The sequence below is a fragment of the Anolis sagrei genome, chromosome 6 (genome assembly GCF_037176765.1).
Source record: "Anolis sagrei isolate rAnoSag1 chromosome 6, rAnoSag1.mat, whole genome shotgun sequence".
In the NCBI taxonomy this organism is placed as follows: domain Eukaryota; kingdom Metazoa; phylum Chordata; class Lepidosauria; order Squamata; family Dactyloidae; genus Anolis; species Anolis sagrei.
Genome location: NC_090026.1, coordinates 48,616,670 through 48,640,746, shown reverse-complemented (window position 1 = coordinate 48,640,746; position 24,077 = coordinate 48,616,670). Strand labels below are relative to the sequence as shown.

At 42.5% G+C, this 24,077-nt stretch overlaps 1 protein-coding gene across 1 annotated transcript in view; it reads right to left on the bottom strand.

Annotated features, from left to right (window-relative positions):
• The window catches only part of LOC132778353 (sodium channel protein type 4 subunit alpha), a 127,718-nt gene that overhangs the window by 13,933 nt on the left and 89,708 nt on the right, over positions 1-24,077 (bottom strand). Inside the window, exons 16-23 of the mRNA XM_067470091.1 lie at positions 20,939-21,481; positions 10,870-11,002; positions 9,672-9,826; positions 7,343-7,516; positions 5,935-6,057; positions 1,621-1,908; positions 1,307-1,360; positions 1,030-1,167 (exon numbers count right to left, since the gene is read on the bottom strand). Coding sequence (XP_067326192.1) covers positions 1,030-1,167; positions 1,307-1,360; positions 1,621-1,908; positions 5,935-6,057; positions 7,343-7,516; positions 9,672-9,826; positions 10,870-11,002; positions 20,939-21,481 — 1,608 coding nt within the window. The remainder of the gene's footprint in view (positions 1-1,029; positions 1,168-1,306; positions 1,361-1,620; positions 1,909-5,934; positions 6,058-7,342; positions 7,517-9,671; positions 9,827-10,869; positions 11,003-20,938; positions 21,482-24,077) is intronic.

The window sequence follows — 24,077 nt, the reverse complement described above, 5'->3', positions numbered from 1 at the left end:
GGAATCTCTTGTTGAGAGTGATTTTATGTGCCTGTTTGTTTCCCCTTTGTTGTTTTGCTGTTGTAATTTTTGAGTTTTTTTAATACTGGTAGCCAGTTCATCTTCATGGTTTCCTCCTTTCTGTTGAAATTGTCCACATGCTTGTGGATTTCAATGGCATCTCTGTGTAGTCTGACATGGTGGTTGTGAGAGTGGTCCAGCACTTCTGTGTTCTCAGATAATATGCTGTGTCCAGGTTGGTTCATCAGGTGCTCTGCTATGGCTGATTTCTCTGGTTGGAGTAGTTTGCAGTGCCTTTCATGTTCCTTGATGCGTGTCAAGGAACTTCCAACAGACCTCACTACCTCTGAGGATGCTTTCCATAGATGCAGGCGAAACATCAGGAGAAAAATTGCCTCCAGAACATGGCCATATAGCCCGGAAAAACCTACAACAACCCAGTGATCTCGGCCATGAAAGCCTTCGACAATACTTCTAAGAACTGTTCCAACTCCAATAGCATCTCCTTCCTTAGTATGTGGATAGCAATTCTGCAGTAGGAAGCCAAAACCAAGAATTGCCTTGAGATTTCAGAATTCAAGGGAAGAATACTGGTCAGGAGGCCACAATTAATCCTCTCTGCATCTTGGAAAGAATTGCATGCCAAAGTGAAAACCAACCTGGTCCATTTCCTGACCTGCTTCTCTAGCTCTCTGTCAGTCCACACCTGTTTAGACTGCAAAGATAAGCCTGTTCTAGTCCTACCCATCATCTAGAGCAGTGGTTCTCAACCTGTGGGTACCCAGGTGTTTTGGCCTACAAACCCAGTTTACCAGCTGTTGGGATTTCTGGGAGTTGAAGGCCAAAACACCTGGGGAACCACAGATTGAGGACCACTGATCTAGAGAACTAAGGGTTGCTGGGTGGAGTGGATGTTTGGGGGTCCCCCCCCCCCCAAATTATTAATTACAAGCAGTTGGGAAAATGATTTCATCAAAAGATGGCCTACACATCTTGAAAAGGAATAAATGATAAATAAGAGACACTTATCTTTTTCTTCTGCTGGTTGAAGTTGTCGATGATGACACCAATAAACAGATTGAGAGTGAAGAAAGCTCCAAAGATGATAAAGATGACAAAGTAGATATACATGTAGAGATTGATTTCATATTGAGGTTGTTCCTCCATCTGGGGTGGCAAAGAAGGCATTGAGAAGAAACCCTTAACTTGTGCCCAGCATTCCCACCCCATGTCCTTGCAGACTAAAGCTAGTTACACCTATAAGAGGACTACATGACATGCAAATCAGCTTCCATGTCCATATTACCTCACGGGAGTCAACGGCTGCATACATGATGTCCATCCAGCCCTTGAAGGTAGCCTACAAGGGAAAAAGACACAGAAAAACAGATCCATCATGGCACTGGGGTACAGAAGTGAGATGGAATCAGACACAGAGAGATTCCACAAAATTCAAGTACAGTGTCTCAGGAAACTTCATTCCCAAACTAGAGTTCTGAAAAGTAACTTTTTGAGACAACAACTAAAAGAATTTCCAGTTTGGTTTGGGGAATTAAATTGTCATCCCAAAGTAGTGGCATTTCAAAGTATCAGAACAGAAATGAAAGCAGGTATGCTTACCACTTGCAAAAGTGAGAGATAACCCAGGCCCACGTTGTCAAAATTGACCTTGACGTTGAGCCACCGAACATCTGTGGCATTTTCAAAGTTGATGAGGTTCAAACAGTCGGTCTTGTTGTTGATTTCACTGATTTCAAAGAGTTCGCCCGTGGTAGTATTGACACAACGATAATACTTCCCTGCAAAGAGGTTGACCCCCATGATGCTGAAGATGAGCCAGAAAATCAGGCAGACCAAGAGGACGTTCATGATGGATGGGATGGCCCCTAGGAGGGCATTTACAACCACCTAGCATCCAGAGGGAAAACATGTTTGGGATTTAACCAAAGTGATTTTGAAACCTTCTTTCCCAACAAATGCAGTCTAAAAACTAGACTTGATTTACAGCTGACTGCTTGGGCTTAAATGTTGTTGCTAGATTACAATTTGTAGAAGCTGTGGCTATTGTCCATTATGGCTGGGGATTCTGGGAACTGGTGATATCTGATGATTTTCAGATGAAAGACACTGTTATAAATAATTCAAAGTTTCCACAGAATAGCTTTTACTAAGAAATAAGATTCACCAGGGATGACTGCATAACGTTGCTTTCTGTATCATAAAGGGAAATGAGATTAGGTTCATCCAAGCGGGTCAAAAGGTCTACCAATTTGGTGCAAATTGTACTTGTATTTGCTAGAGTGTGTGTGTATATATATATACACACACACACACACACACACACACACGCACACACGCACACACATGCACACGGACACGCACGTGTGTGTGTGTGTGTATCTATTTATATAAATAAAAATGTAATGTTCGTTTGTGGTATTCACAGAACCCGAAAACCACTGGGGGAATTGACACCAAATTTGGACACGATACACCTAACAACCCAATGTATGACCTTCACTCAAAAAATTGATTTTGTCATTTGGGATTTGTAGTTGCTGGGAATTACAGTTCACCTACAATCAAAGACCATTCTGAACCCCACCAAACTTGCCACACAGGCCTCGCATGACCAACAGAAAATACTGGGAGGGTTTGGTGCATATTGACCTTGAGTTTTAGAGTTGTAGTCCACCTACATCCAGAGAGCACTGTGGACTCAGACAATGATGGATCTGGACCAAACTTGGCATGAATACTCAATATGCCCAAATTTGAACACTGGTAGAGTTTGGGGAAAATAGACCATGACATTTGAGAGTTGTAGTTACTGGGATTCACAGTTCACCTACAATCAAAGAGCATTCTTAACCCCACGAACACCAGAATCGGGGCAAACTTCCCACACAGAACCCCCATGACCAACAGAAAATGCTGAAGGCCATCTAATCCAACTCCCTTCATCAGGGCAAGAAAACGTAATCAAAGCCCTCCTGACAAAGAGCCATCCAGCCATAGATATAGATAGATAGATAGATAGATAGATAGATAGATAGATAGATAGATAGATAGATATGATTCACACACACACAGATATAGTATCATAGACTTGAAAGGGACCCATAAAGAAGGAGGGCAATGATATGCTGCCTGTTCCAGGGTGGGCAAACCAGACACTCTCCACATCAACACTGACAAACAAACAGCAAGAAATACTGTTTACCCACAAGCAGAAAGAAATTACATATATTAGAAACCAACACTTTCTCATTACTTTATTTTCCAGAGCAACAGACTGGGCCACAGCAACGCGTGGCAGGGCACGGCTAGTATGTGTGTGTGTGTGTGTGTGTGTATCTCATACTTCACCTCTCACAATAATTCTTGTGAATTTCTTGAACTAGCCACAACTTTTAAGACCTAGATCAGTGTTTTTTTCTCCCTGTTGCAGTAAGGTATACATTCATATCTATATATCACTTTCTTCTGTACTTCTGGCTGATCCCACTGACGATGTAATAGTAATAGTAATAATAATAATAATCTTTATTTATACCCCACCACCATCTCCCCAATGGGGACTCGGGGCGGCTTACATGAGGCCAAGCCCAGACAACATATTACAGCAAAATAAAACCAAAACATAAGCAACAAGCAAAAACATCATAATTACATTAAAAACATATGAATACATTAACAATATAACATTACAATAAATACAATCACAGTGACAGTGGGTGGGCCACATGTGCAGGATGTATTGAGTGAGGGTGCAACCTTTGCCCTGGTGGTTCACCCCTGATTTTCTTTCCTTCATTTCCAGTTAACAGGTTAAATATGTCATCTCTGCTGCCCTCCATTCATTTTTTCCCCCTTTTTACTAAAGTGCTAAAGTAGTACAGTGTTCTACCTTTATGGCACCTTTTCAATATGATTATCATGCCAGACTAAGAATGTGGGCACCAGGGGAGGAGCATGGGGTTAGGTGTTGAGTTCACAGAGGTGCTGATGGAGAGAGAAGGGAATCCTGCCACGACATAGTAACCACATTTCAAAGAACAGACAAAACCTCCAGTGCATTTAAGCCATCACTGGATGCAGAAATAAGAACCATTGTTATAAGGTGTTACAGGCACGAAATCCAGAAATAGGATAGTTTGAGATTTACTAGAGCAATGGATAAACCTACATGTCCATAAAGCAGCAAACACTTTGACAGTGAGTAATTGCATTGACGTTTCATAAAATTCATTTTTTGACCATAAAATCTTGGACTAGTCACAAATTCTCAAACTAGTCTCTTAGAACTCATTGTGGGAAGAAAATGGGACAGCCTTGAGCGTAGTGTCACAAAAGCTACTTGGAGAAAGAGTTACATATAAACCACCCTCCTGCTATATCAACTCCATTGGCTGTCGGTCCATTTCCGAGCACAATTCAAAGTGCTGGTCTTGGCCTATAAAGCCTTATATGGCTCCGGCCCAGTTTACTTGTCCGAATGTATCTTCCTCTACGTTCTGCCTTGTAGTTTATGTGCTGGTATGGCTGTAACAGGAGCTCCAAATTTATTTGCTTTGTATTAAATGTTTGCTTGCAGCCCTGGGTTTCAGGGACTCTGCAGATAGGTGACTTCCTTTGGTTGCAGTCATAGGGCAAGCCACCTGTCCATCATCGTTAAGTTTTGGTCCCGCCCCTTGCTCAGGGCAATTGGGAAGGGAAGGGAGCCATTTTTTAGTTAGTCTCAGCAAGGAAAGCTAATGTATAGGACGTGTGCAAGCTTCCCCTGTACAAAAGCTTCAACCTTTAAGAATTTCCAGGAAAACAGCCCTAAAGACCAAAGAACTCCAGCTGGAGAACATCTAAGCCTTTACTGGTAGGTCCACTTGGCATTCGAGATGCAGTTCTACCCGGTAGCAGAGCCCACATCAGTAAGTCAGACTGGGAGAAGTTAAAATCTTCGTGGGCAAGATTAGGAATTCACCAGTTGCCTAAAAGCTTGGAATCATTTGCTTAACTTTACTGAAGAGAAGAGTAGTTTCTGTTTGATTGTTCATTAATAAAAGACTTTGTTATACTTCACAAGCCATCTAAAGATCATTTGTGGTGGAAACCTCTGAGAACTTCTCCTTGGGCCTCCTGGCTTCCCGCTGGGCAAAGGTTGCACGTCCTGTTTTAAAGGAAATCCTTTACAGGCCCAGCGCGCGACAGAACAGTTTAAGATCCAGTGGAGAGGCCCTGCTCTCAGTCCCACCAGCCTCGCAAATACGTCTGTTGGGGGAAAGGGATAGGGCCGTCTCGGCGGTGACCCTCCGCTTGTGGAACCCGCTCCCCAGTGAAATTAGATTGGCGTCCTCCCTACTTTCCTTTAAGAAAGAACTGAAATCATGGTTGTGGAACCAGGCCTTTGGCTAGCAGGCATAACGACACTTTGGACATTGAACTGGACCAAATTATTATTATAAGAATGGAAACGGCTATATGATTGTATAACTAATGTTATTGTTTTTTAATCCATTGTATATTTATGGTTTTATATTGTTGTTACATTGTGATATTGTGGCATCGAATGGTTGCCAGTGTTAGCCGCTCTGAGTCCCCCCTCAGGGTTGAGAAGGGCGGGGTAGAAATGTTGTAAATAAATAAATAAATAAAAATTGTATATAATGATGATATGGTGGGTTCTTAGTATCCACTGTAGTTTGGTTCCAAAGCCCCATGGATATCAAAATCTATGAATGATCAAGTGACATTATACATATATATAAAATGGCAAAATCAAGGTCAGCTTGATTTTGAAAGGAATATTTTCAAGCCATGGATAGTTGAATTCGTCAATGCAGAATCCATGGATATGGTTCAATCAATAATTTAAAACATAAAAAATTGCCTGTGTAAAAAGGGGAACTTTTTCACTCAACACGAAAGAGAACATACCCTCATGCCTTCAAATCTGGACAAGGCTCGAAGAGGTCTCAGTGCTCTGAGTGTCCTTAGAGATTTGATGGGTCCTAATTCTGAATAGCCCATCCAGTTTGCTGTCAGACTAATGAGGGAGACCTGGTGGGAAAAACAAAAAAATTAGTCACAAATTAACAGAAATAATAGGATACAAAATAATATTCCTTATCTTAATCTAATTATCCTCCATTTATACCCCCACTTTGTGGACCCATTCACATTGCACAGTTACAATACCATGATTCCATTTTAACTGTCACATGATGCATGCTATTGAATGCTTGTATTTGTAGTTAGAGGAGACATTAGAAGAACTTAATGGCTGAGAATTCTAAAATCCCGTCCCTAAATGCAAATTTCAGCTTTCAGTAACTTGATGCCATGGTGGTTAAATGGAATATAGTGCTAAAACTGTGTGGTGTGAAAAGACCTTGATGTGGCTCAAGCATCCCTGCCAACAGACCTGTTTGGTAGTTGATTCATTTGGGAGTTGTAGTTGCTGGGATTTATAGTTCACCTATAATCAACCAACACTCTGAAATCCACCAACAACGGATTTGAACCAAACTTGGCACACAGGACTTCCCTGACCAACAGAAAACACTAGAAGGGTTAGGTGGGCATTGACCTTTGGTTTTGGAGTTGTAGTTCTCCTACATCTAGAGAGCACTGTGGACTCAAACTATGATGGATCTGGACCAAACTTGGCATGAATACTCCATATGCCCATATATAAACACAGAGGAAGTTTTGGGGGAAATAGACCTTGACATTTGGGAGTTGTAGTTACTGGGATTTATAGTTCACCTATAATCAAGGAGCATTCTGAACCCCACCAACGACAGAATTGGGGCAAACTTCCCACACAGAACCCCTATGACCAACAGAAAATACTGTGTTTTCTGTTGGTCTTGGTGACCCTTCTGACACACCCAGGGGTCCCAAACCCCAGGTTGAGAAATGCAGCCTTAAGGCCATCCAGTCCAACTCCCTTCACCAGAGCAAGAAAATATAAAGCGCTCCTGACAAGGAGCCATCCAGCCATAGATATAGATAAATATATATTATTCTCTCACACACAGAGATATATTATCCTAGATTTGAAAGGGACCCCTAAAGAAGGACAATTATATGTTGCATGTTCCAGAGTAGGCAAACCAGACAATCTCCACATCAACACTGGCAAAGAAACAGCAAGAAATACTGTTTACCCACAAGCATAAAGAAATTACATATATTACAAACCAACACTTTGTCATTACTTTATTTTCCAGATCACCAGACTGGGCCACAGCAATGTGTGGCAGGGGGCCGCTAGTTTATATGATAAAATGTTAAAAGGGATTCCTTCCAAAACAATTTGCTCCTGGAAGTCACAACTTACATCAACAATGAGGAAGTCAAGCCAGCACCAGGCATTGGTGAAATAGACCTTGAATCCGTAGGCTACCCATTTCAGCAACATCTCAATAACAAAAACATATGAGAAGACTTTGTCAGCATACTCCAGGATGGTACGGATTACTGGCCGTTGCTCAATGTAGATGTCTTCAAAAGCCTGGAAGGAAAAAAGAGGCACAGTCGGTTATTGTAAACAGTCCTCAGAAGAGACACAGAGTACAATTTGCAGTGATAGGGTTGAGGGATATAGAGCAGGGATCCTCAAACTTTTTAAACAGAGGGCCAGGTCACAGTCCCTCAAATTGTTGGGGGTCAGATTATAATTTGAAAAGAAAAAGAATGATGCTATTAAATCTCCTGTATCTAACCATTGTCTCGAGCTGATCAAATCTGGCACGAGTGAATAACTCCCTGAGATGTTTTGGTATTGCATTTTTAGGTAATTAGCAGTTTGAAAGGTACATTTATATTGACTCAGCCATTTTAGGTTAGCAGTCCTACTGAGGGTGGCTATCTTTTTGTGCTTCTATATCCAAAATTCTTTGTATAGCACCCTTTCTTACTTGGACATTTGAGGCGCAGGAGATAGGAAGCCCACAACTTCTTATATAATTTGTCAGTTGTGTAATCCAGGAGGTCGGTAGTTGGGATTTTATCTGTTCTAGTAGGCACAATTTTGGGAGTCTATCAGGCTCCATTACACTGATTTTACACCAGTAATTGTACGCTCTAAGTTTAGACTGTGCATTGATTGTGTAAATTTCCAGTTCTGCTCTCACTGCAGCAGCAGAGGTCCTTTTATCTACTCCCAGTATGCTTCTCAAGTGCTGGGATTGTGCTTGTTCTATTACTGAGATGGAACATAAACCCCATACTTCTGCTACATATAAAAGCATAGGTGTAACCTTAGCTTTATACACTTTAATTATTGGGATTAGGGTACCTGGGTAGCTATGTGTTTTTAGCTTAAGTATTAGATTCAGGTTAGCCTTTGCTCTGAGAACACTCCTTTGGTGATGAGAAGTCCAAGAACCAGTCTCAGAGAAAGTTACTCCAAGGTAAGGGAAGGTGTTACTTGTTCTATTACCTCACCATCCAATTGCCATCTGTGTCTCTGCTTTCTTTTTCCAAATACTATTATTTTTGATTTTGTCTTGTTGATTATTAGAGAATTATTCTGGCAATAGGAACTGAGTCTTCTTAACAACCTACGATTGTTGTTGTTGTTGTTGTTGTTGTTATGTGTTTTCAAGTCATTTCAGACTTAGGTTGACCCTGAGCAAGGGCTGGGTAAATGACCTTGGAGGGTCGCATCCAACCCCCGGGCCATAGTTTGAGGACCCCTGTATTAGACCATACACATACAAAAGCATTAAAATCACTTATCTTGACATTAAAATCCACTAGTTAAAACTGTCTCAACAACCATATCGAATTTGGTTGGCATACTAAGGGTTACTATCGCTACCTCATTACACAGTCCCAAAGTCTCGGTCCCACAGCCACAGCACATTTATCCCAATAGTGATAAATGCTAAATTCTACATTTAGGCCACGAAAAACAAATGCTCTTCTAGGATGGAGAATACGTGGCTCAGTAGTACTCTACACGAAATGTCCTTGCGAGTATTACTGATCATGAGTTGAACATGAGCTAGCAGTGTGATGCTGCAGCAAAGAAGATGAATCGTATTTTAGCCTGAATTCATAGGATAGTTTCCAAGTTCAGGGACGTAATACTCCAACTCTATTCTGGCAACCTTATCACACAGGGGAGCCCCCCCTCCTGGTGCCGTTTTCACCAGAAAGTCCCTTGCGCCACTCTGTTATGGCAACGCTTCCCCATCACATGGGAAGAACAGCAGCCAAACCAGGCAGAAGAGTGTTGGTTCCATTTGAGGCAACACAACACTGGAAGGCCCCTGTGTTTAGAGGGAAGTGTCCAAGTGCCCACCCCAGTTGGGGATGGAGCCTCTACCAGAAGTCACACGACGTCACATGCTTGCAGGCGTGGGGCTCCATCCCCAAAGCAGGCTGGACACTTGATTTGGTCAGTGTGATGAGGTCATAAGTTGGCTAGGCCTCATTTGGAGATATGCAATCAGTTCTGTATCTCTCATTTTAAGGAGGATATAGACAAGTTGGAGAAGGTTCAGAGACTGACAACATGAAAGATAAGAGATATGGAGAACAAAACTTATGAGGGAAGGTTGAAAGGGCTGGATGTGTTTAGTCTGATAAAGAGAAGACTGAAGAGCCCTCAAGGAGTGCCACAGAGAGAATGGGGCTCAGCACAGAGAAGGTGCACTCACCAGAGCCCCACTGCTAAGGAGGATCATGAAGATGATGAAAGTCTCAAACCAGTTGTGCTCGACAATCTTGAAGCATGTCTTCCGAAGATTCCACCACTTTTCCCCTTTTTCTGTTTTGATGTCAACATATAGGCAAGGACATCTCTGAACACAGGCTGTAATGGAGAAAAGAAAAGAGGGGTTGATGGCAAGCTCACAGCTTCACTAGTTGTGGTCCATGGACTGGTACCAAGTTTTAGCCTGAAGTTTTAGCCTTGATAATGCAAGTTTCCATTAAACTATGTGAATACCAAAATTCCATTAAACTATGTGAATACCAAAATTACATGGCACAGATAGAGTAGAAGTCTCTACTATATAAAATAATAACCATATAACGTAAAAGACCACCAGCATTGAAGCAATGGTCCTCCGCCATCAACTTTGCTGGACTGGCTACATTGTCCGGATGCCCGACCGCCGTCTCCCAAAGCAGTTGCTCTACTCCGAACTCAAGAACGGAAAATGGAATGTTGGAGGACAGGAAAAGAGATTTAAAGATGGGCTCAAAGCCAACCTTAAAAACTCTGGCATAGACACTGAGAACTAGGAAGCCTTGACCCTTGAGCGCTCCAGATGGAGGTCAGCTGTGACCAGCAGTGCTGTAGAATTTGAAGAGGCATGAATGGAGGGCAAAAGAGAGAAACATGCCAAGAGGAAGGCATGTCAAGCCAGCCCTGACCGGGACCGCCTTCCACCTGGAAACCAATTCCCTCAGTGCGGAAGAAGATGCAGATCAAGAATAGGTCACCTACGGACCCACCGCCGGTACACTGATCTTGGAAGTCTATCCTCCTCGGACAACGAGGGATCGCCTAAGTAAGTAAGTATAATGTAATAACATGGCACAAATATGGTAGTAGTCCCTGGCACATAGGGGGAAAACTGTCCATCTATCACATCAAATAGCCCATCTTAAATAGCAATGCTCAGAATCTATGCTCCTAGACTACTCCCACACCTAGATGGGCATGCCAACTTCATATGCCCATCTTCTCATTTTTGTTACTTCTTCGCATGCTCTAAGACTTTGCAATGAAAAAGATGTTCTGGGTCTCAGTTTTGCTACTCAGTGGAGAGCATTATGCACTTTCTTTTCATGTTCTGGGGAGGCTGGCCTCTTCCCAACTTCTCCCTGCTTCCTGCCTGGTGACCAGACCTTCGGTGAAGCATTCCTCTGGCTCATCATTTTCCACCGCCTCCTCGGCCACCACTTCCTCTTCCATAGGATCTGGGGGCTTGTAATCGACAGTACTGCATATGGATGATTCAGTTCCATCAGACAGAAGCTTCTGCAAAGAGGAAAAGATCAGACAATTAGAAACTCATTTCAAGAATTTGAGCCAAACAGTAAAACGCGTTCATCATAAACCTAAAATGTCCTTCCAGACAAAGGGTTCCTGTTGTTATCCATCAAAAGGCATTCAGCAGGTATTAAGAGTTTATGTGTAAAAAGAAAAAAAAAAGAAGAGAGAAAGAGAGCTGAAGAAGCTGAAGATTAATCCTGACAAGACAGAGGTCCTCCTGGTCGATTGGGGTATAGGGTGGCAACCTGAGCTGGACGGGGTTACACTCCCCCTGAAGTCACAGGTCCGCAGTTTGGGTGTCCTTCTGGACTCATCACTGTCGCTTGAAGCTCAGGCGTCGGCGGTGGCTGGAAGGGCCTTCGCACAATTAAGACTCGTGCGCCAACTGCGACCATACCTCGTGAAGGCGGATCTGGCCAGGGTGGTCCACGCCTTAGTCACTTCCAGATTGGACTACTGTAATGCACTCTACATGGGGCTGCCCTTGAAAACGGCCTGGAAATTTCAATTGGCCCAACGGGCGGTGACCAGATTGTTAACTGGTGCTCCTTACAGGGAGAGGTCAACCCTCCTGTTTAAGGAGCTCCACTGGCTGCCATTCATTTTCCGGTCCCAATTCAAGGTGCAGGTGCTTACCTACAAAGCCCTAAACGGGTTGGGACCCGCCTACCTGCGTGACCGCATCTCTGTTTACAAACCTACATGATCTCTTCGTTCATCTGGAGAGGCCCTGCTCATGGTCCCACCTGCATCGCAAGCGTGATTGGTGGAAAGAGGGATAGGGCTTTCTCTGTGGTGGCCCCTCAGTTCTGGAACTCTCTCCCTAAAGACATCAGGCAGGCCCCGCCGCTAGCAAACTTTAGGAGGAGCTTGAAAACGTGGTTGTTCCAGTCTGCCTTTCCAGAATAAGGAAACTCCTAGCATTATGTCCCAAAGCACTTTATCAGAGATCTAGGATATCTACATGCCCATCCCCTCCAAACACTCCACCTGTCATGCCCAGCATTTTATTATTACATTTGGCCCTGCCATTGTTTTTAATTGCATCATTGTGTGTTGTTAATGTTATTGCTTTGTTTTTTGAGTTATTTTGCTGTTGTTGTTGTTATTGTTTTACTATTGTATTTGGGCTCGGCCTCTTGTAAGCCGCACTGAGTCCTTCGGGAGATGGTAGCGGGGTACAAATAAAGGATTATTATTATTATTATTATTATTATTATTATTATTATGGCAACTCCAGACTATGACAATGTTTTCTTGGAGAGAAAAAGTTTGCCATGGCCTTCTTCTAATCACTATAAAATGCAAATATAGTTTACTACCTTCTCATGACCAGAGGTTCCCAAACTAACCGCTAGATGCCACCTTAACACAGTCCCATAATCATGGGCTCAGATGATGGCAAAGTCTTGGCTGTCGGCAAAAGCAAGGTGGGGCTGAGCTTCTAAAAGAAGTGATAACTTCAAACCTTCTTGGAAGCCATGGCTATGATAATGCAATTCAGTCTCTCTTTCTCACACTCACATACAGATGACTTTGGTTCACTGTGCCAGTGATAAAAACCAATGCATTCATATAAAAGGGTCTACTATGAACAAGAGAGTAAAATATGAATGATCACAGATATCCCACCAAACCAACAGGTGGAATTTGGTTCCACTCCTGACTGTTTTACCCTATAGACCTCTCCTTGGTGGATTTGTCTAACATTTTAAAGTCAGTTTATGGCAGTATCAAAAGATATCCTAGTGGGTCACAGTATTACTCCCAGGGAAATGAGGAGAAGGAGGCTATGGGCAGTGGAGAATAGGCAACTCAATATTTTCATTTTCCATTTGAAGAAATGTGGATATTTTATTTAGCTGAAAAATTGAACTTAATGTATTGTCGAAAACTTTCCTGGCTGGAATCACTGGGTTGTTGTAGGTTTTTTGGGCTATATGGCCATGTTCTAGAAGCATTTTCTCCTGACATTTTGCCTGCATCTATGGCAAGCATCCTCAGGGATTGTGAGGTCAGACCTCACAACCTCTGAGGATGCTTGCCATAGATGCAGGAGAAACGTCAGGAGAAAATGCTTCTAGAACATGGTCATATAGACCGAAAAACTTACAACAACCCAACTGAACTCAATGTTTTTTGTGAGGGTTTTTTGGGGTCTTCTGGGATGCATCTATGCCATAGAACTAATGCAGTTTGACACCACTTTAAGTGCCATGGTTCACTGCTACGGAATCATGGGAGCCTTTGGTACAAAGCAGTGTTGCCTCATTAAATTCCAAATCCATGATCTCATAGCATTGCATTTTGCTTCTATGGGGACATCTACATTAAACAATTAATGCAGTTTGGCATCTCCTTAACTGCCATAGCTCAATGCTATGAAACCACAGGAGTTGGAGTTTTAGGAGGTATTTAGCCTTCTGTGCCAAAGAATACTAAGCTACAAATCCCAGGACTCCATAGGACTGAGCCATGGCAGTTTAAGTGGTGTCAAACTGCATTAATTCTGCAGTGTAGAGGCAGTCTTGAGAGTTAAGGAAGAGCCACAAAACCAAGTCCCAAAGGATCATGTGACTCATGGGCCACATATCCCCCTGTATGAAGCCATTCTGAATTTGCTGCCAGTCTTTGAAAAATGAAACAGAGGCAGGTGAGATTCTGCTTCTGCAATTGAAGGTACAAGGCTTGGCTGAGATTATCTGATTTTATGCACGCAATAACATCCTGCGGAAACTTACTGGCAGCACATGGGGTGCAGACCCAAAATTAGTAAGAACATCAGCCCTAGCCTTGTCTTACTCAACTGCCGAGTATGCCTGCCCTGTTTGGCATAGGTCTGCCCATGCAAAGCAGGCAAACATAGCATTGAATGAAACATGTGGAATAAGCACAGGATGTCTTAAACCTACACCTGTTGATAAACTCTACAAGCTAACTGGCATTGCCCCTCCTGATGTGCAATGGGAAGTTGCTGCTAAATGTGAGAGAAATAAGGTTGAACACTGTGAAAGCCACCCACTACATGGCTACCAGCCTCCTCCCAGTAGACTCAAATCAAGGGAAAGCTTTATGAGAACTACCACTCCTCTTGGCGTCCCCCCAGCCACAGCAAGGGTATCCCCTCTGGGTAGCTAAACCAGGAAACCTCAACTGGATGGCTCCCCATGAGGGTCTTCCTTCAGGGGCAAACCAAGAATGGGCAACTTGGAAGTACCTGAACAGACTCAGAAGTGGAGTGGGCAGAACAAAAGACAACCTGGCAAAATGGCACTACCTAAAAGAATCCCACACCTTGTGTGACTGTGCAGCAGAACAGACAACTCCGCATCTGTATGCTTGCCCACGATGCCCTGCCTCATGTACAGAGGAAAAATTGTTGGAGGCTACAGACAATGCCATTACTGCTGCCCGTTTTTGGTCAAAAGATATTTATCCACCTGTGCTCCTTCTATATTTACAGGTTTTATGCTAATTTATGCAATTTTATTGATATGAAATAAATAAAATCTGATTTTATTTCCTTCAGTATATCACTTGTGACTGCACGAGTGGCGCCACCTATGTATAGAACTGTTAGTTGCAAGATTTAAACTGTTGTATCGTGCTTAATCCTGCCCCTTTTACCCTGCTATGTATAGTTGTATGGATTGGTTACTTATAGCTGTCAATCAGTACTGTTTGGCTCCACCTCTTCCTGCAGGAGGGGAGTGCTTCCTTTCTTTTTCATTCTGCCATCAGAGTTCCTACCATATGGACATGAGTAAGGGACTTGACTCTAAAGGACCCTGATTTAAGTTACCTCTTAGCACCAACTTTGAGGTTTTTTTACCCTTGGGACTCATGCTTTATGTCCAGATCATCCTGGACAACATTGAGGAGACCCAACCGCCTTCAAACCGGTTCTTTTGGCACCAAAGGAAGATCCTGAGTCTTCAAAACATAGGCCATCTGAACTGGGGTTGTGGTTTGCTCCGGCATTCACAGCCATTGAGGAAAGAGGAAACTTGGTGAGGCTTCTCAGCTTCAAACACCTTGGACCCAGGACTAACTGAGACTGTAACGTATATTTTCCTTCACCCCTCTGAAGTTTCCAGCTCATTGCTTTAAAGAAATAACTCTTTGTGATCAATAAAACTTACTTTGAGTTATATCGCGTTTTGGGTTTTTGAGAGTTCCAGTTTCCTATAGGAGGGCAAGAAGCAATCCCTTGGGGGAAAGATGCCACGTCCATCCCTCCTTCATTAAGAATAATAGCCCCCAAGCGCGACGGCACACTTGTTATTTCACAAGCAGGGCTACATTAAAAAAAACCCTCAAAATAAATAATGTTTTGCCCAGGTTCCCTGATATTACTATTCTAGGAGGAAAAAGGACTCTGCAAAGCATTGAATGCTTCTGTGTCCTGAACCTCAGGGGCCCTGCTTATCCCCACTCCTACTGCCACCTTCTCACATTTCATCAGGCAATCAGGAGAAGGAAACAGGAGCACGCAGACTTAGAAGGGGTGGATAGGATTCTCTCTGTTTTTCTTGCTCAGCCCCAGAACCTGTTTGTCAAATCAAAAGGGTCTTGGTGCAAATACGAAGAGCTGCTGACTCTCCGCCAGCAAGACACAACACACCCTAATACCCTGTTTCTCAATTTTAAGGAATTAAAGACCACCTTCAAAGAAGAGATGGGGATGAGAACAATAGTTGAGATTTGAGAGGAAATCTGTCCTTTAAAAATGCTTAATCAACAAGCCCCCACATTTTAGCCTATACAGTGTTCCCTCACTTATTGCGAAGGTTCAGTTCCAGGACCACCAGCGATAAGTGAAAATCTGCAAAGTAGGGACGCCATATTAATTTTAATATTTATACATTTTATGATTATTTATAATAATAAATATTAATAAATTATATCATTAAATTATAATATTAATAAATAATATTGATAATTAATTATTATTTAATATTAATAATAAATAATATTAATAGTAATATTAATAAATTATAATAATAAATTATTTATACATTATTTTATTATTATTCTAAAGCCTTTGACTATGCGGATCATAACAAATTGTGGCAAGTTCTTGGTGGGATGGGCATCCCAAGCCACCTTGTCTCTCTCCTGAGGAATCTGTACAAGGACCAAGTAGCAACAGTCAGAACTGACCACGGAACAACAGACTGGTTCGAGATTGGGAAAGGCGTACGGCAAGGCTGCATACTCTCACCCAACCTTTTAACTTGTATGCAGAACACATCATGCGATGTGCAGGGCTTGATGAATGCAAACCTGGGGTGAAAATTGCTGGAAGAAACATTAACAACCTCAGATATGCAGATGACACCACTCTGATGGCCGAAAGTGAGGAGGAGCTGAAGAGCCTTCTAATCAAGGTGAAAGAAGAAAGCGCAACAGCTGGGTTGCAGCTAAACATCAAAAAAACCAAGATTATGGCAACAAGAATGATTGAGAACTGGGAAATAGAGGGAGAAAATGTGGAGGCCGTGACAGACTTTGTATTTCTAGGTGCAAAGATTACTGCAGATGCAGACTGTGGCCAGGAAATCAGAAGACGCTTACTTCTTGGGAGGAGAGTAATGTCCAGTCTCGATAAAACCGTAAAGAGTAGAAACATCACACTGGCAACAAAGATCTGCCTAGTCAAAGCCATGGTATTCCCTGTAGTCACCTACGGATGTGAGAGCTGGACCTTAGGGAAGGCTGAGCGAAGAAAGATAGATGCTTTTGAGCTGTGGTGTTGGAGGAAAGTTCTGAGAGTGCCTTGGACTGCGAGAAGATCCAACCAGTCCATCCTCCAGGAAATAAAGCCTAACTGCTCACTGGAGGGAAGGATACTAGAGACAAAGTTGAAGTACTTTGGCCACATCATGAGGAGACAGCAAAGCCTAGAGAAGACAATGATGCTGGGGAAAGTGGAAGGTAAAAGGAAGAGGGGCCGACCAAGGGCAAGATGGATGGATGGCATCCTTGAAGTGGCTGGACTGACCTTGAAGGAGCTGGGGGTGGTGACGGCCGACAGGGAGCTCTGGCGTGGGCTGGTCCATGAGGTCACGAAGAGTCGGAGACGACTGAACGAATGAACAACAACATACATTATTTTATATTTTTATATATTATTTTCTTACCAGTGCTTCCTGACCCGCCTCCCAGCCCATCCCAAGGGCACCTGCCTGCCTCCCTGACCTCGGCAGACCCTGGCAGAGCATCCAGAGCCAGAAGGTCAGAGAAGCAGGACTTCCCCACCGCACCTCAGACCGCTGTACTTCCGGGTCCCTGACTTCCACTGGATGTAAATCTATATATATATAAATGCTCTGTGCATAATGAGTACCTTAAAAACAAAAGAACCAATGAACGAAATCACACCAAATTTGGCAACAAAACATCTCACAACACAAGGAGTGACCATCACTCAAAAAATTTTGATTTTGTCATTTGGGAGTTGTAGTTGCTGGGATTTATAGTTCACCTACAATCAAAGAGCATTCTGAACTCCATCAATGATGGAATTGAACCAAACTTGGCACACAGAACTCCCATGACCAAGAGAAAATACTGGAAGGGTTTGGTGGGCATTGACCTTGAGTTTGGGAGTTGTAGTTCACCTACATCCAGAGAGCACTGTGGACTCATACAATGATCGATCTGGACCAAACTTGGCACAAGCACTCAATACGCCCAAATATATACACAAATGGAGTTTGGGGGAAATACACCTTGACATTTGGGAGTTGTAGTCACTGGGATTCACAGTTCACCTACAATCAAAGAGCATTCTGAACCCCACAAACGACAGAATCGGGGCAAACTTCCCAAACAGAATCCCCATGACCATCAGAAAATACTTAAGACATCCAATCCAACTCCTTTCATCAGGGCAAGAAAACGTAATCAAAGCCCTCCTGACAAAGAGCCATCCAGCCGTAGATATAGATAGATATGATTCACACACACAGAAATATAGTGTCATAGATTGGAAAGGGACCCCTAAAGAAGGACTATGATACGTTGCATGTTCCAGGGTGGGCAAACCAGACACTCTCCACATCAACACTGACAAAGAAACAGCAAGAAATACTGTTTACCCACAAGCAGAAAGACATTACATATATTAGAAACCAACACTTTCTCATTACTTTATTTTCCAGATGAACAGACTGGGACATAGCAACGCGTGGCAGGGGACAGCTAGTATTTTATATTTTTTATTAATATTTTCAAAAACCCGCAAAACAGTGAGTCCGCTAAAAGCGAACCACAAAGTTGCGAGAGAAAACTATACATCCCTTTGCTAAACTGGCTGCCAACTGTAGTTTGAATTTTAAACCGTTGACACTTTTGGAAATGATGTTAAAGGAGATAAAGTGATAGTGCACACTTTCACAGTGCTCCAAAATCATGGTTGGAAGATAAGACAGTAACAAAAAAGAGAATGCATGCATGTATGATTGATTAAAGACGGGAGGCGAAATAGACAGAGGAGATTATGAGTCCTGAAAATTTGCTGAGCTCTCACAATTGGATCTAGAGTTAATGCTGGTAGAGATCATCTCTGGGCATGTGATGATGAGTCTGGTTCCCTTATGTAAAGGCTATTGGGATATTAAGCCCAAACACCTGAATTTAAAATCTAAAAGGCAGACAAAGCCCTAATAGGTCCTAAGTACTTTTGTATCAAAGCCAGGAATTCTTGCACAGTCTAAAGACTGGGAGATTATGTCACAAGTTAATTGATGGAGGCCACACCATGTTTTGAAGATAACTATTTAGGCTATTTGAAGGGCACACCTTCAAAAGAACTTTGAAATTCCCACTGGTCTAGGATGCAGGGATAATAGCAGAGAGACCATATGGTTCTCTTACAGTTGTGTTGGTTACCCTTGAGTGCATGGAATCACTTCTTACAGCATTATCACACGGGGCAGAAGAAGCGTCCTAGGATGGTTTCGCCCAGTTCATGCATGGAGTCCCATGCTGCCAATCATACGATGTAGGCTGACTTTTGGTGGGGCTCTGTAGGCAAACTGGGGAGGCAGCATGGTGGGACGCTGCCACCACCAACACATAAGCGGCCTTGTGTTCTGTTGGTAAAAACGGGGCTTTGGTGGAGTGATGACACTTTCCTACGTGGGATGGGAAAGTGTCAGCTGGTGGCTGGGGTGCTGGGATTGCTCCAGTGCTACCCAGATTCACCACGGAAGCTGGTGAATCGCAATGCTGGACCTCATCAATGTGTTGAGGTCCACAATGTGCTCTCCACCCACTCCCTGTATGTCTGTGTTTATATGTTATTTAGTGCCACTTTCAGTAACTTCAGACTGTAGGCGCTCAAAACACCTAAGGATACTTAAAACATAATGTAATCTGTCTATAAAAATGAAAATATGTATGTTAGTTCCACAAATGCTCCTACGTGACTTGAAGGATCGCAACCAAACTAGGTACACAAACATGGTCCTACTGAAAATCATAATGATTTGTCTTCCCAAGAAACTTTTCAATTCTGCCATGGAGACATTTGGAAAGGATTCTGAGACAAGCTTGTTTTCTGCTGCACTGGAGACTAGGACGCGGAACAATGGCTTCAAACTACAAGAAAGGAGATTCCATCTGAACATTAGGAAGAACTTCCTGACTGCGAGAGACGTTCAACAGTGGAACTCTCTGTCCCAGAGTGTAGTGGAGGCTCCTTCTTTGGAGGCTTTTAAACAGAGGCTGGATGGCCATCTGTCAAGGGTGCTTTGAATGCAATTTTCCTGCTTCTTGACAGGGGGTTGGACTGGATGGCCCATGAGGTCTCTTCCAACTCTATGATTTTATGATTCTATGTTGGAAAAACCTTTTACTAGACAGAAGAGCAGGCCCGTAGCCAGGATTTTGATTTGGGGGGGGGGCTGAGTTTGGTTCGGGGGGGGAGGCTGAGACTGTGTGAAAGTGGGTCTACCCTAGCAAACCCTTTGTATCGTTACCAGGGCCATAGCCAGAAAAAAAATTCGGGGAGGGTTGAAAATTAGGGGGGGTGGTGTTGAAAATTTCGGGGGGGGGGGTGTTGAAAATTTCGGGGGGGGGGGAGTTGAAACCTGCCTCTTAGCTCACGCTGAAGCAAAGAGCACAGCAGGGGGCATAGGAGCCTTCAATAGCCTGCAGCTCTGCCCCTGTCAACCACCTCCACCAAGTCTGGCCTCCTTAATGAGAGCATTCAACACTCCCCCCTCCCAACTTGGTTACTTCGCTACATCGGCTATTGCTGCAAGTAATGACAGTGTGAATAAATTGTCAATATTTGCTTGAGATAGTGCTTGTAGTTCTGGAGGGACTCTTAATTTTTTGTGTCTCATAGACTTAGCATGGGGATTTGGTTAAACAGTTAAAATTCATGAGTAAACCAGGTTTATTTTTTTTAACCTGAAAAATTTCAGGGGGGGGGGGGGGTTGAACCCCTAACCCCCCCCCCCCCCTCGCTACAGGTCTGATTGTTACCCCAATACCCCCATGCATATGGGATATATTGAGCATGGTGATCACATCATGATATGAATAAACATAAGAGTTTAAATAATGTACCAGTAAGGCCTTCTCGCGGACCACCATGAGAATTTCGGGGGGGGGGGCTGAAGCCCCCCAAGACCCCCCTGGCTACATGCCTGCAGAAGACCTTTTCAGTCTTATGGCAGATCCATGTGAATGTGTATAGTTTCCAAAACACATCTAAAAATGCTATCTACTATACATTGCAACAGAAGATGGGCCTCAAAAGGCAAACAAATCTTGGATAGCTTGTCATCACAGAACCTTCTAATATTTTCCCAAGAATCCTAACCGTGGGTTTATAATTTGAAAGTGCCTGTTACTGTAAGAAAACATCTCTAACTCCAGATTTGCTTTTGATGGTCCAACACTTACCTTGGTCTCTTTAGTTTCTTTAGTTTCTTCAGCAGTCTCTTCACCTGTGTCGGTTTCATCATAAAGGTCAGATTCCTCGGAGGCTATTGGGACATGTATGGTCAAGTTGGGATTGTTAATAAAGTTCATTTGCTCCAGTTCATCAATGAATGGCTCTTTTTTACGTATCCCATCCATGTAATCAGATCTGAAGGCCTGGCCATTGTTTTTGGATAGGCCATCCATGAATTCTGATTTGAAGCCTTGGCTTTCCTTTTTGGGTATGCCGTCCATGATTTCTGATTTGAAGTCCTGCCCTGTGTCCATATGGTTGAGAACAAAATTTTCCTTCTTGCTGTCATCCAGCTCCTCAGCTGGTGGCTCTGTCTTCTCTTTCAATTCCCTGTGAAGCAACAGCAGGACATGTTTCTTTACGTAGTCAATCCCTCGTGTGATTCTGCCAATAGCAATCTGCAAATTGTTCATCTCTCCATCTTCATCAGATCCTGCCAAACTATCAGCACTGAAGGAGCTCAGCAGCAAAGCTAAGAAAAGGTTCAGGACCTGTGGGAACAAAAGCAGATACCAACTCAATTTTCAGAAGTATTATCCCAGTGTTTGGATATGCCACCCACGCAACAGTCAGCATCCTATAAGAAAGAATATACCAAAAGCTAACAGAAAATGCACTAGAGCAATGTTTCTCAACTTGGGGGTCAGGACCCCTGGGGAGGTCATGAGGGGGTGTCAGAGGGGTCACCAAAGACCATCAGAAAACACAGTATTTTTTGTTCATCCTGGGGGTTCTATGTTGGAAGCTTGACCCAACTTTATCATTGGTGGGGTTAAGAATGCTTCAGGTGAACTATAAATCCCAGGAACTACAATCCCAATTGTCAAGTCTCTTTTCCCCAAACTCCACCAGTGTTCACATTATTGGGTATTCATGCCAAGTTTGGTCCAGATCCATCACTGTTTCAGTCCACAGTGTTCTTTGGATGTAGGTGAACTACAACTCCAAAACTCAAGGTCAATGCCCACCAAACCCAGTATTTTCTCTTGGTCATAGGAGCTCTGTGTGCTAAGTTTGGTTCAACTCTATCGTTTGTGGAGTTCAGAATACTAAATGACAAAATAACCCCTCCTCCCAATATTCAAATTTGGGCGTATTGGGTATTTGGGCCAAATTTGGTTCAGGGAATGAAAATACATCCTGCATATCAGATATAAACAGTACGATTCATAACAGTAGCAAAATACAGTTATGAAGTAGCAAAAAAAAAATCATTTTATGGTTGGGGGCCACCACAACATGAGGAACTGTATTCAGGGGTTGTGGCATTAGGAAGGTTGAGAACCCCTGCACTAGAGAGTATCATTCAGTATTACATTAAAGAACCACATCTGTACCAATGTATCTCAAATCCTGTCCCAAGAAAATGTGAATTCTGTAGCCAATATATATTGTGCAAAACAGAACACATTTGCTTATTTTAAACAATTTATTATGCTTGTATTATGCTCAAAATATCCCTATTCCAATTTGTTGAGGAATGCCTCCATATTTACTGAATTCAAGTGGGTCAAAATGTGTTCTTTTTATGAAACTTCTCTTTATGTTGTTTAGATTTGTTAACAAATTCTTTACAAATTTTAAATTTGCTATACAATACATACAGTATATCCTACCTGTCAACCAGGCACAAATAAAATATTAAAACAATTGATTAACATATTAAGGTATAACTAATAACGGAAATAGCAAAATTATCTGCCACTCAAATATTTTACTGAAAATGAAGTTTTAATTTTCTTCCCAACACAGCTATGATACTTGCATGGACTTAGGGCTGTAGCCAGAAAAAAAAATGGTGTGTGTGTGTGAGAGAGAGAAAAACTATTTTCATTCATTTTTAGCTAATCATGAAGCATAGGTCCATAACACAAAATAATTTAAATTCAATGACTCATTCTATATTTTTATATAGACTTAATTAAATCAAATTTCTATTTTAGTTGCAAAGTTTCAAAGTCTTTGAAAAACCTGAAAATGACTCCTAATTGGTGATTTAGTAGTTACAAACAAATATCACAATGCCTGTTGGAAACACTTCAAAACTGTGTCAATAGACTTCGAGAGAAATCAGGCTTCATTCCCGGGGAGAGGCGGATGAGCTCCCTCTATCAGCTCCAGCTCCTCATGTGGGGACATGAGAGAAGCCTCCCACAGAGATGATAAAAACATCAAATTATCTGGGCGTCCCCTGGGCAATGTCCTTGCAGACAGCCAATTCTCTCACACCAGAAGCGGCTTGCAGTTTCTCAAGTCGCTCCTGACATGACAAAAAAATTGAAAAACTTCGGTAAACACTCAAGAGCGCAAGCCCCATTGTATTATGTATGTTTACAAACATTTCCGAGTTGAAAATGACCTTTCCTTTGTAGCTGTTGATTCTGACAATGTTGCAAGAATCTGAAGAAGTTTCTTCACATTCAGAAAAAACCTGTCAATCACAGACATGGTATATTTTCAGGGCATTCAATGGTTTTCTGTAGGTGTAACCTTTTCCCATTTTCTATGCCACAGATCAAACTCTTCCATCATTCATTGTAAAATTTTGAGAAACTACATAAAACACCTTTAATCTGGTATCTAGTTATTCAAAATATACTTGATTGTTTATGAGAAATTAAAGTATAAACTTAAAGAAAATACAAATTATCATAGCTATTATATACCTGGAAAAATCATAAATTGTATTTAAACTTTAAGTTTTGCTTATGGAGTTTAACCTGGGGAGTCCGATTCTGATGTCATTTTCGGTGAATTACATCATCTTCATATTGGAAATGTTGATTAAACATCCACGACATTAAAACTCTGTTATTTCCACTATTAAATGGAATATTAAATCCCTCTGGGAAGCTAAACCAGGAAATCCCCATTGTATGAACCCATGAGGTTTTCCTCCAGGAGCAAAGCAAACATGGGCAACTTAGAAGTCCCTGAACAGACTCAGAAGCAGAGTGGGCAGATCAAAAGACAACCTGGCAAAAAGACACTACCTAAAAGAATCCCACACATTGTGTGAACAGACAACTCCGCATCTGTATGCTTGTTCACTATACCCTGTCTCATGTACAGAGGAGGAATTATTGG